This window comes from Elaeis guineensis, chromosome 1 (genome assembly GCF_000442705.2).
Source record: "Elaeis guineensis isolate ETL-2024a chromosome 1, EG11, whole genome shotgun sequence".
In the NCBI taxonomy this organism is placed as follows: Eukaryota; Viridiplantae; Streptophyta; class Magnoliopsida; order Arecales; family Arecaceae; genus Elaeis; species Elaeis guineensis.
Genome location: NC_025993.2, coordinates 7,596,667 through 7,609,244, shown reverse-complemented (window position 1 = coordinate 7,609,244; position 12,578 = coordinate 7,596,667). Strand labels below are relative to the sequence as shown.

The window sequence follows — 12,578 nt, the reverse complement described above, 5'->3', positions numbered from 1 at the left end:
TCAAAATGTCACCAGAGTGAAGGGTTCTCAACTTTCCAACAGTTGTGCTATGTTTGTCATAAAGCAGAAGATTCCTGCTATAGGAAGTTTAAGTCCATTTCTAGAGAGGCAAAAAAAGAACAGGAAGTCGATGTACTTCAGCTGCATTTCTAACATTTCTAGAGAGGCGACACCTACTTGTAGCCCAAGTAATTTTCCTAATTTGGCAACCTCTTCTTTCAGGTTCTTTTCATCCAAGGATTACTATCAATATCCCTTGATGGTGTAGAGGTCACATACACAGTTAAACTTACTTTAACGTGAAGTGCTCCAGCATCTATGCAAATTGCCAAATGCCCCTACCATTTTGGAAGCCATGACATTAAATCTTCAAAGTTCTCCCAACTCCATATTTGTTTAGTATCACTTCTCAACATCACCTATTAAGTATCTCGCACAGAATAAGTGATGTATTCTTTCGATTCCTTCTTGTTGAATAATGTTTGATGCAGCTGCAATTTTACCTGTGTTATGTGGACATAGATGTCTAGTTTCTAGAAGACACAGATGTCTACTTTCTAGAATTTTCTAGAAAATGGTAGGGAGTTGGGCTCATCCAAATTAAGTTCAGTGCACTACAACCACGTTAAAATAGAGCGTTTGTTCTTTTGCAAAATATCAGTTTTCCACAATCCTTAAGCTAATTGGGAGGTTTGAATGGAAACATGCATATTGGAAGATCTTAACAAGCAGTATCTTTTAATATTTTATCTTGCACAATATTTAAATATATTTTTTGGTTCAAGTTAGTTTATCTATGTACCCCGATATCTCTTTTTTCTCCTCTTAGCAAGTCAAACACTTGGATATGAGTCCCAATCTGATTCTTGTTCCCATTCTGTGGAACAGTGAGTGCTACATGCAGCAACTTGAAATATTTTTGGAAACCAAGTTAAAAGGAATTTCTTTATACCAATCATTCAGTCTTTAATCAAGTACATCCTTCAATCAACAAGACACCATCTTAAATCAAGATGCTTGCCAAAGGAAATAAAGCAATTTATTCTCTATTTCTGAAGTTCCTAGAACTCACAACGTCTTGATTCAAATTGCTAACCTGTCTATGTCTGGAAATGTTTTCCTTCTGACAATCTAGGGTGGAAACTCTTAGATGTCAACAAGAGAGCTTCTTCAAAAAATGACTCTTTTTATCCGGTTTTTGTAATCAGAGAACCAATTCTGCTCTTATACTTCCCAAAATCAGGTCAAGATCTAGCGACCAGCTACATCGAGATAAGTGATTGAATGTTTATAATGCAATGAATGTTGTCTTATGCAATTAAACATTAAAACCACACTCTTTGCGACTTTGCATATACTATGAATAACAAACTTGAGGAGATTGATATCAATCAAACTGGAACTTGCTCCATCAAAATTCAGACATACATGCCTTCCCCCTGTTCTTCTTAAGGAAATCAAGCATCTTCTCCTTACATCCAATGTCACATGATTCAATGCAAACTAGAAGGAGAAGATGCAGATCTCATTCAATACAAAAGCTCCAATTATTCACACTTCTTTACATTCAGTTGAGTCTCAAACTCTCTACTCTGAACAACAATTTGTTGATTCAGATAGCACTTGGATCAAACAGAAATTCTCTCTCTGCTTCCACCAGTGCATGCTTTCAGTGCTAAACTAGATGGAGATGATATGGAAATCATTCAACACCCAAATTTAATTGATTGGAACTAAATTACATTCAGACAAATCTCAAGCTTTACACTTCAAATAGCAATTCAATGATGGATAGCATTCAGATCAAACAGACATTCTCTCCTTTCTCTCAATATTTTATGTTTGCAATGTTAAATGGGAAGGAGATGCTGTAAATATCATTTCATACACAAATAGTTACTCTGACTAATTTGGATTCTGTTAATCTCAAGATCTCCACTTTGAATAATAATTCACTGATTGAAACAGCACTCAGATTGAACAAACATACTCTCCTTACTTAGATAGTGAATGCCCTTGACTAGAGACCATTCATACTCAAATTTTATTTATTCAAATTAATTTATATTTGGTTACTTTTACAACCTTCTATCGTTGTTTCTGATGGCACTCAAAAAGACATCCATTATTTACAACCAATGTTGTATGCTAACAGTGCTAAATAAAGGAACAGTAGGTGGCACTCCACGCCAAAACTCAATTTGTTTAAACTTAATCTAAGTTCAACTAACTCTCAAACTCTCTACTTTAAATAGCAATTCATTGATTCAGGCAGCAATCGGACATAACTTATATCCTAAAAACCTCAGAATAACTAATAGAGGTCTCATCCAATAACTCCCTTCTTAAATTATCACAAATACTTGGAATATCCTACAGGACTGTAACTTCAATTTACTCGAACAGAACCATAAGTCCAGATAGAGTTTAACAGTTGTTGCTCGAAACATCAATAAACAATTCATGTCTCCATACAATGCATCTAATCAAACCGATGGTACACAGTTGCTAAAAACGGAACCCTCACCCAAAATCTTCCCTTCTTTCTGATTACACGTTCAAAAAGATACAATTTTTGATACAGAACTGAGATATAGTTGCTTTAAACTATTCAGTATCCACGTTCAAAAAGAACTTATGCGGCATTAAGTTCTTCGCTGTCCGGCTTCGGAAACAAATGTTCAACAAAATGTTATCTTTCTTTCACCCCCCGCAAAAAAAAGGAGCAAGCATCCATCCTGGTCTTAGCCATTTCAAATCCACTGAGGTAACGGGAAGATATGATCAAATAAATCCAATTTAAAAATATTTATGCGATCAAGAAAAACAACATAATGACAATCAATATTATAACAGGTTTCTCGAAAAAGGAACATAAAGCAAAGAAATTTAAGCATATATCTTCGAATGGGACGATCTAATACTGGTTTCCAGAATTCTAAGAATACCCAAGTAATATAAGTGATAAACGATGGAAAAGTTCATGGAAAACCAACCTGGGAACGAGCGCCCGCCCACCCGCCCGATCGAGAAGGGGGGAGGAAAGAAGAGAAAAGGGCGGAGGCGGAACGCCGCCGTTTAACTCAAGACGATTTTCTCAGTCAGGAATTATGTCAATGGGAAAATTATTTTAAAGTCCCTAGCAAAAGTTTAATTAATTGCTAGTACTAAATTCTCAAGTTTGCCATGGTTAGCTCAATTTTTTTAGATCCCTATGCATGCCTTGAAATTAGGTATGGCAATGGATTGAGTATGGTCAGATCGGCTAACATCCATACCAGCTCCATAATTATAAACTCTATATTTATAACCATAAATAAAAACTTCATACTCAATACCTATTTTATATCCATCTTGTGTTGGGACAGGTCAAATCAGGTCAAATAGAGGTATCGGTCGGATCGGATCGAATAAATAAGAGGAATCGGATTAGATCTGATCGGGTTAAATAAGGAACTTATCATATAAATATTACATGATAATTATAATTCGGAGAAAGAATTTATATTAAGAGAGATGTTTGGTTCGTAACTAAAATCGAAATCGGAATAGATTGGAATCGGAATCAAAATGGCTAAATCCCATGAAGCATTTGATTCATGACCGAAATTGGAATCACAATGAAAATTTGAATCTTTAAGAAAAAGTAAGGATTGAGTTTTAGATAGATTAGATCATTTTTATTTCACTTCAAAATCGAAATCGAAAGGAGACTTCTCCCAACTAAATAGTTAGAATGGAAGTTATTGCAGTCAAAGATCAAAGGGTCGAATAGCTTGGATAATTGGGTTGACTCCGCACCTACATATGCGAGGTATTATCCGTTTTGGTTTTGATCATTTTTGGATTTTAGTAGATCTTGATCATTTAGAATATCATAATTTTATCTTTTAAAAAATATCTATACAAAATTAACTGCTGATGGTTCAGATAAAATCTATAGAAGTGAAATGTTGATGTCTTAGATTGACACGATCTCCATGCAATGTGTTGGATGGTGCTCGATCTCCATGCAATGGTCCCATTGTGGCAAAGCTGTGCTGGTTGGTGCTGGATATTATATTTTTTCCCATCATCAAACCACACGTTTCACCCCAATGCTAGTTGTGTAATGAATCACAATAACTTGCGATAGTTTTTTTTTTTTTTTTTGGTTGAACAATAACTTGCAATAGTTCGTTGCATATTGGTTGTATTGTTTTTTTTCCAACTGATGAGATCTTAAGCTAAATTAAATATGCAGTCTTGATCTGAAAATTTAATTTGCCTGTGGAAATGTCAATACATTTGCATGCAAGGGCAGTGAAGTAAATGATGATAGAAAGTTGGAACTTTTTTTTTTTGAGGCAAGATAGAAAGTTGGAACTCAAAATTTTTTTTTTTAAAGAAAAAAAAAAGGGAAAAAGCAGATTTTAGAAAGCAATGAACTGTATAAAACATTTTATTTAAGATATTTTATAAATTATTTAATAACAACCTTAAAATAACAATCACTCAGTTAGGCTTAACCCAAGCCATTGGTATCTATCCTCTATTTAGATGATTGTCGGTGGGAGTATCATTTGACATAGGCCTATGTGTTATGCCTCGGGCATCCATATTTGTTTACAAAATTACACAGTTTTGGGATCCTAGCACCTTAGAATGATTGGAATTTTAAGGTCAAATGTTAAATAATAGAGCATGAAGCTAAATAAATAATAGACATATAATTAAGGAAATGATAAAGTTTCTGAGGATCAGAAAATTTGAAATAACTAGATGCAAAATTGGTAGAAAGAGACAAAAATGTGGTACCCAACGTAGAAAAGTTCTTGGAGCATTCGTTTCAGACAGACAGGCCTCTCCCAACAACTATTTTTTGATGGCAACTCACAAACAGCTGGGCTATGTGTGTGGGCAAGATTTTTACCTGTCTACTTTGCTGGTCCTACTGGAATACTTATCCACAGCCACAGTGAACAGAGGTATCAGTCAATAATTACATATATGACTTGGTAAATTTGGAAAGCTAGAAATGAATAGCTTTTTCAGAATGCTACCTTTTCTGCTATCAAGTGGTAAGGCATGGTTATTTTCTGTTTGTTGATGTTATGAAGTGCTAGGTTGGCCCTTTTTCTTTTTTTTTGCTTTTTTTGAATAAGAACAGTGCATTCAAATAATTCTTATGTGAATACAATTAATTCACCTCCTGAAAGACATATCTGAGCACACACGCATGACAACCCATGAACAGTATAGATACATCCTTCAGAAAGGGATGAGTATGACCTTGCGTGAATACAGTCAAGGTTGACTAGTTTTTCAGTACTCAGTCAAGGGACTGATGTGGGTTAAATGTTCCAAGGCAAAATCAATTTAATATATATTAAACTTGTTTCATGGCATCCCCCACCCCTTCAGAGTATTTAAGATCAACATTGATGGAGCAGAATCAAGTAATAACTCCTGCTTTTATGATCAGTGATCAAGAAGGCTGGTGACTAAAATTGGAGGCAAGCTTTTGCCCTCTTCAATGCATGTCACTGAGCTGATGGGAACTTGGTGGGGTTTGCATGCAGCAACGATTTGTCTTCAAGCATTGCAAATAGGTATTGAGGGTGATTCTCTAACTATCGTTGGATGGATCACTCGACTACAAGTAGATAGAGACAGAAATCAATCTTTGTTGAAGGACATCATGGGATTGAAAGCTACTCAACAGATTTTCTGTGCTTCTCATATATTTTTGGAGGCCAATCAAGCAGCTGATTACCTAGCCTCCAAAGCATTATATTGTAGCTTATCCATTGGCTCAGATGACTGTATCCTGACGGGACTTGCCGGATCCTAACAGCTGATGGTTTTGATGTTACTCTTCAGACATTATTAATGCTTGTATGAACTGGTTGTAACTTTTTGTTTTGTTTTCAGCAACTCAATAGTTTGGACGATGTTACTCTTCAGACATTATTAATGCTTGTATGAACTGGTTGTAACTTTTTGTTTTGTTTTCAGCAACTCAATAGTTTGGACCTTAGCACTCCTCTAGCACTGTGCGTCTGCATTGTTTTCTGTAATGAGCCACAAAATTTAAATTGGCTTAGCTTCTGCATGGTCCTGGCGGACAGGTGCTCATCCATTGGTCTGAGCTTTGGAGTAGTTGGGGAGAGTTAATGGCCCATCAGAGAGACTGATGGGAGAGTGATGACCATTGGCTACACAATAGCCTATGATGAAGTGGGATATAACTCTGTTATGATTGGAAGGTATCCATGCTTTCCGTTTTGCCGATCTGAGAGAAAATTAATATGGTGTTGCATGGGCCACGTAAACTTGTGGTCCTTCTGTCCAGGTGATTGTGTCCATTCTTTTGAGCAATAATGGTCAGGCTTTGAACCCTCAAACCTCCTTCGAGGGCAAACCCTAAGAGAGGCATGCCTATCATTTATTATGATAAACAAAACCTCAGTCTCGCTTGGGATGGTTAGCTTTATGAATCCTTTTATCTTTGATTAAATTCAAATAATCTAAAAGTGTTCTAAATGAGAAACGAATTCCTCTTTTCATACATTGGGATAGGGTTGTATCTTTCACGCGACAGAATAATTTATCTTGCTTCGCATGAATCTACTGTTGGATCGCACGATGGTTGCTTCAAGATTTGCACAGATGGATGAATGGACATGTTTGGAGTGCTTTGATATCTGTACAGAGTGCAATCTAATGGGTAACATCACATAAAAAGACCAATCATTCTATCATGCGAAAGATACAGCCCAACCCTCTTTACATTACCCTCAAAATATGCCCTGTCCCATATGGCCTTCCCATATATGCTCAACCATACCAACTTGGTTGTTATCTCAAATCATTTCGCAATTTACCATCTACTCTTGCAATCATTTTAATGGAACTTCATCCAGTGTTATGAGTCATTGAAACAGCAGAGTTTTCCATCACCATAAATGCATCTTTTAAACTTAAATTTTCCCTCAGCATTCTTGACTCTATTAAGAGATCTCTTTTGGTTTGTAATATTTTTCTCCATCAATGCAACGGTAGATATAAAACATATTTTCTTTTTCAATTTCTGAAACTAATAAGAAAACAACATATGCATATTGTATTTTTTGTTACACAGCCTTCTGCACCATAATAGCCTTGCCAGAGTTTAATAGCCTGTTCTCTTGATTTAAGCCTATCGATAGCTAAGCCCCAGCCAAGAAACTCCAGACAAGAACATTTAGCATCTCAGACCGTGCTCAAGCACCTGAAGGACCCGTCCAACCTGCTAAAATTTTGAAGGAAAGCGAAACTTTAACAACGTAATAGTAGCTTTAATGAATGTCCTGCATCTAAACAAACAAGCCAGTTCAACAGTAACAAAGAACAAGCTTCAGGTACCTTTCAGCATTAACTTCTACCTCGCCTAAACAGCTAAACATAAGATTACCCAGTACAACCCAAGTGTGGTAGTTGATCTGTAAATGCCTATCAAATTCAAGTTCGAACAATCAGAAGAGACATGTTGCTGAACTTTTATTATTCATTAGAGGCAATGCTACAGCTTCAAATAAACGAAGGCTGACCCAAGTAGATGACAACTCTGATGATCTCTCTCCAACTACACAAAAAGCCATCAACTCCCTTGCGAAACAGTCAAATTGTTCTTCAAAAACAACCTCACAAAGGACTGGCATGCGAAGAGGCAGGGAGGTGGGCACTACAGACCACCTCTCTTCCCACATCACCTTAAAACAAATAGATCAAATTAAAGAGAATCAGAAAATATAAACACTATACATTAAGAAGGAAAAAGAAAAAAAAGGAAAACCGTAGACCGCGACTACAAGAAATCAGTTAGTTGAAGCTTGAGGAACGGCTCCATCTCCCTTTCAAGTAATCCTCCGTGGAAGTGTTTGTGGTTATAAAATCAACAGTTTGCTCCGTGCTGCTGATCGAGAGGGAGTCATCATCCACATCAAGAAGTGCGAGGTTAAGATGGGACTGGATAATAGATTTCATGTCTAATTCTTCATCCAACTCATCAGGTCCTTCTGAAGTGCTGATTTGGGACCTCGCCCATTTGACAACATCATCATCCCCTTGGAGTAGCTTCAGAACCTGTGATTTAAAAGATGCATGCATGTCATAAAGGTAATGTATGTTCTACCCCATACAACTCACTCTACAATAAAACCCCACAAGACTTTTTGGAGAGTATTTGATTGTTCAATTATAAGAAGCCCAAACTGGTGAAACAGAGTCATTTGTGGAAAATTTATATTTGGCTACTTTCAAGTTTTATTACAGAAAGAAACCTAGCCCCACACTGACATCCCTTCATTAGTTCTCGTAGAAATGGTTTTATGGAAATGTACTATGTTGCCCTTCCAACAACAAGCAGTCAAACACTGCCTTAAAGTAGTGCTACCTAACACCCAGAACTTATTTGAAAGATAACACAGTTCATGGGAAACGAGATTTTACAGAGGCTATTTGGGGCCGGGATTGGTGAGCCCTCCTGATGCAAAGGGAAGCGCCTAGAGTCATCCTTTCCATTTGATCGCTATCGTATTCATTTCCCAAACATGGATCCACCAGCTGTTTAATGTCACCACCTTGTAGGATTGGCTTTGCCTGCCATCACCACAAAAATTATGGCTGTTGGACTATATTCAGTACTAAAATACAGAAGAAGGTTTGATTGGCTCTGCCTGCCATCACAATAAGGAGCTACCAAAAAAAAGGGTTATATGTATCATCCTCAAGTCTCTGAATAATGCAGTGTAAATTGTTGTTTGGAATTTTACATTCTATGCTGGATGGTGGAGGCTAACTGGCCATCAAACAGGCAGTGCTTAAATCAAGATGCAATAAGTTGAGTGCAGCAAATATCAAAGAAAGCCAAAGAACTTACCCACATGACCAGGCTCTCTGCACCCTTGGGGCACCCCATGCTGATGGGCTTCCTTCCTGAAAGAAGCTCGAGAAGCACGACACCAAAAGCATAGACATCAATCTTTTCATTTACTTTCCCATACATGAAGTACTCAGGAGCCAAATACCTGCCATGAAGGGTTTCCAGCTTAGAAGGCCTTGTATTTGATACAACAGTAATATGCAAGCAATTAAAGTTTATGCATACATAGCCTATGATACAAACCCGAACGTTCCTGCAACATCATTGGAAGTTAGATTTGATGCTGATGCCGATGCCCAATTTGCAAGTCCAAAATCAGACAACTGAAGTAATGACAGCAAGAAGATTGTGACAAAGTGATACAATACAATCCAATAATTCTATTTACTAGAAAGCAATATTAAACCTGTGGCTCGAAATCCTCAGAAAGAAGGATATTTGAAGACTTTACATCCCTATGAATCACAGGTTCTGTGCCGCTACCACCATGTAAGTAATCAAGTGCCTCGGCTACACCCAAAGCGACCTTATATCTAGTGGCCCAACAAAGAATATTCTTGTTCTCCTTCTCACCTGACAATAAAACATCAGATAGCAGACAATATTCAGTGAATGAGAAGAAGAACAGAAAAAACATGCTATTCAATCTAAATGACCGCAAAATGCATACCATGAAGAACTTCTTCTAAGCTGCCCCTTGACAAGTAGTCAGAGACCAATATGAGACAGTTGTTCTCAAAGCAAAAACCAATCAGAGAAATAATGTTCTTATGATGCAAAGCCGCAACAATCTCAATCTCCGAAACAAAATCTCTCAGTGCATCTTCAGAGGGCTTCAAAATTTTCACTGCCACTTCCTTGCCATCTGAAAGACAGCCTTTATACACTCGGCTGCAGCCTCCCTTCCCAATTAATTTCTCTACATTGCAAATCCAGATGGGAATCAGACACAAATTCAACATGAATTTACAAAGGTAATATATTAAAAGGCCAAGAATGAGGAGGGAAATGGAAAGCAACCAGGCGAGAAGTTGGAGGTAATGTTTACGAGTTCCTCATGGCTGAACAATCTACAAACTGATGAATACTTCTCTTGAAGAGACTCCAACTCCTTTGGAAGGGACCCTTCTTCATCAAGGGCAGAAATGGAAGGAGTTGAATCAGTTCCAACCGGAACAATGGGACTGCTCTCTTTATCACTATTAGGGGTGACATTTGCATTCGACTTTATGGACTTGCGATAGGGATGGACTGCTGAATACCGGCTCGGAAGCCGCAATGCCCATTGAACTACAGAGATCTTAGGCCACTCATGGGAAGAAGAACTCCTTGTGCTTGAAAAAACCGGCCTTCTGAGGAGCGGCCAAGCTGATCTTGCCCCTGGCGTCTCCTTGACCACGGGAGCTACGGAGCAACTTGCAGGAGCATCAGAATTCTCCACTAGAACCAGCACTGGAGACTCATCCTCCTTCAATTCATTCAAGCTTGGAGGATCAGAAACAGAGTCACAAATTGAACAACTCTGTTTTGGAGAGGCATTCACCATTGTTGCATTCTCGTCAGTAGCAATATCACCACGATTAGACCCATCTTCCAATAAAAGTGAGGACTTGGAATCATCAGCATCCTTCCCTGCCTCACCTATACTTGGCAACAAACAATACAAATCGCCATTGCCGCCGGAGCTACCGGTGGAACCCTTGCTCGAATTCCTCCGGTGGGCTTTGTTCTTGTCTGTTATCAGTAAGGATATCTCAGGAAAAGAACGAAATCAAATCAGAACAAATTAGACTGAATGAAGGGTAAATAAAACCAAATAACCTGCTGCTTGCTTCTGGAAAACAATCTTGCCATTGTTAACGGCTAACACTAAACAATTAAAATGCAGCTTCTTTGCACAATATTTAGCAATTGAAAAGGACGACAACCTGCCAGAATATAAAACAATTACCAAAAAGAACTACATAATCTGGCAAAGAAAAAACACAACCAGAGAGCCGTTGACTCACCCAATGGTACGCGATCGTTTGGCGACCCCAAGAATGAGTTTTGACGCAGCGAATTCGTTCACCTCCCGGGCTAAAACTTTCCGGACCGAAGAACCCTTGCAAATCTTCAGCTTTAGATCGATCTGGGAATAGATTAGGGATTAAATTGGGTAAGAAACAGACAAAATCGGTGGAGGGAGAAAAGAACAGATTTTTGATGGGAGAAAAAGGGACCTGCTTGAGATTGCAGAAGCCCTCGTAGACGGCGACCATGTCGTCGAAATCTTTTGCCAGGGAGACGACGGCGGTGGGCTCGCCCTCGCCCTCGGGATTGGACGTAGAGGAGGAGCGCGAGGTGAGGACGTGGAGCGCGACGACGCGGTCGCCGGGTGCGGCCACCTTCACAAGGGCCCAGGTGAGGAGTTCCCGGCTCTGGGCGTCCATCTTGACGCCGACCAAGACCGTCTTCCCCTCCCCCACTCCCTCCTCCTCCTCCTCCTCCTCCTCCTTCTCATTCTCATCCTTCTCCTCCTCTTTCACTTCTTCTTTTCCTCCGCTATCTTTTGGCTCTCCTTCGCCTTCCTCTGATCCCATTAAAGGTGCCTCCTTTTTGTTCTTCTTCGCTTCTTCTCCCTTGGTCATCTTCATATTTGGGTGTTCTTCTCCTCTCCCTCTCCCTCTCCCTAATGCTTTGAGATCTCACTCATTGGTAATGGTGTTGGCATTTTGGTGACAGGGGGAATTAATACCATTCTTGGCTTTTAGGGTGGAAGCAAAGGTGTCCTTCACCACCTCCTCCTTGCTGCCACTGCTAACTGATCAATTTGTTTTCACCAGGCCTTTTCATTTCCCCTGGCTTTCTATTTGTTCTATATTGTTCTTGCTCCAAAAGGGTGACCATCAGGATGGGGAAAGATTTTGATTAATTTTTAATGCAATAAATTCATCACTTAAGTTTGCTATTAATTGAATAAATTAATAGGAATATCTGGTATTTTACGTAATTAGCATTGGCCGTTGTTTGTGTTCCACTTGTATCCCCTCATGGACCCTGGTCATGATGTGTTGCTTTCCTGTAAATACATCAGAGAATAGAGATGCCTGGCACCTGAATATTTCTTGTTAATATTATGGACAAAATATAAACATAAAGTGGACAAAGTAGATTGTTTGGTTGCTACAACCATTACATACATGTAGCAGTATCTATTCAGGTGTACTCTGTTCATCCTTTTAGTAATTAAATTTTGTCAGATTATAAGTTTCATATCATACATAACACCACTCAATTTTAAGGATAAGGAGTTAATATTTATCTAAAAAAGAAAAATAACTAAATAAGCTCTCAGTTTACTAATAAACTTCAAATTTTATCTTGATTACATTGTAAATTATGCTTGTAATGTAATTTCTTTGATGAAGGTGTTATCAAGAACATGTATATTTTCCTAAATTTGTACTTCAACAAATACAACTATTTAATTAACTAATTTCTAGGGATATTTTTTTATAAGCCAATTTGCTTTTTTTTGGATATGCAGCTCCTTAATTCAAAATTCAAATACTTTCAAAAAAATTACAGAAACTTTGATATTTTGAAAAGCAATTGGACATCATGGTCATAACACAAAAATCTGATGCTTTCTGGATTCCTAACAAAATTAGTTATGCACCAATTTATTTTG

The 12,578-nt window shown here is 38.1% G+C and overlaps 2 protein-coding genes across 6 annotated transcripts in view; both read right to left on the bottom strand.

Moving 5' to 3' along the window:
• Window positions 1-3,046, bottom strand: part of LOC105037249 (ubinuclein-1) — a 31,131-nt gene extending 28,085 nt beyond the window's left edge. Inside the window, exon 1 of the mRNA XM_073246267.1 lies at window positions 2,997-3,046. The gene's annotated coding sequence lies outside the window, so the exon portion shown is untranslated. The remainder of the gene's footprint in view (window positions 1-2,996) is intronic.
• Window positions 3,047-7,041: 3,995 nt separating this feature from the next.
• On the bottom strand, window positions 7,042-11,783 carry LOC105037258 (protein kinase STUNTED). Of its 5 annotated transcripts, none has more exons than XM_073246190.1 (12): window positions 11,128-11,783; window positions 10,915-11,036; window positions 10,727-10,833; window positions 9,926-10,639; window positions 9,576-9,824; window positions 9,312-9,478; window positions 9,149-9,228; window positions 8,903-9,050; window positions 8,473-8,622; window positions 7,833-8,106; window positions 7,387-7,733; window positions 7,042-7,273 (listed from the first exon to the last, which is right to left on the bottom strand). In XM_073246190.1, exons 1-10 carry the CDS (start codon window positions 11,539-11,541, stop codon window positions 7,843-7,845), a joined length of 2,415 nt encoding a protein of 804 aa, XP_073102291.1. In that variant the 5' UTR covers window positions 11,542-11,783; the 3' UTR covers window positions 7,042-7,273; window positions 7,387-7,733; window positions 7,833-7,842. The 5 variants fall into 5 exon arrangements, with proteins under 5 accessions (XP_073102291.1, XP_073102258.1, XP_073102235.1 ...); XM_073246157.1 differs by having other exon boundaries at window positions 7,387-7,473; window positions 7,572-8,106; window positions 11,128-11,782; XM_073246134.1 differs by having other exon boundaries at window positions 7,042-7,270; window positions 7,387-7,473; window positions 7,572-8,106; window positions 11,128-11,782.
• Window positions 11,784-12,578: the final 795 nt, after the last annotated feature.

Excerpts from the sequence above, each read along its gene's own strand:
- LOC105037258 (XM_073246190.1), bottom strand. The coding sequence starts at position 11,541 with ATGAAGATGACCAAGGGAGAAGAAGCGAAGAAGAACAAAAAGGAGGCA. Across the intron at positions 9,825-9,925 it reads TACCTCCAACTTCTCGCCTG|AGAAATTAATTGGGAAGGGA; the intron begins GTTGCTTTCCAT and ends TTTGCAATGTAG. Across the intron at positions 9,051-9,148 it reads GATGTTGCAGGAACGTTCGG|GTATTTGGCTCCTGAGTACT; the intron begins GTTTGTATCATA and ends CCTTCATGGCAG.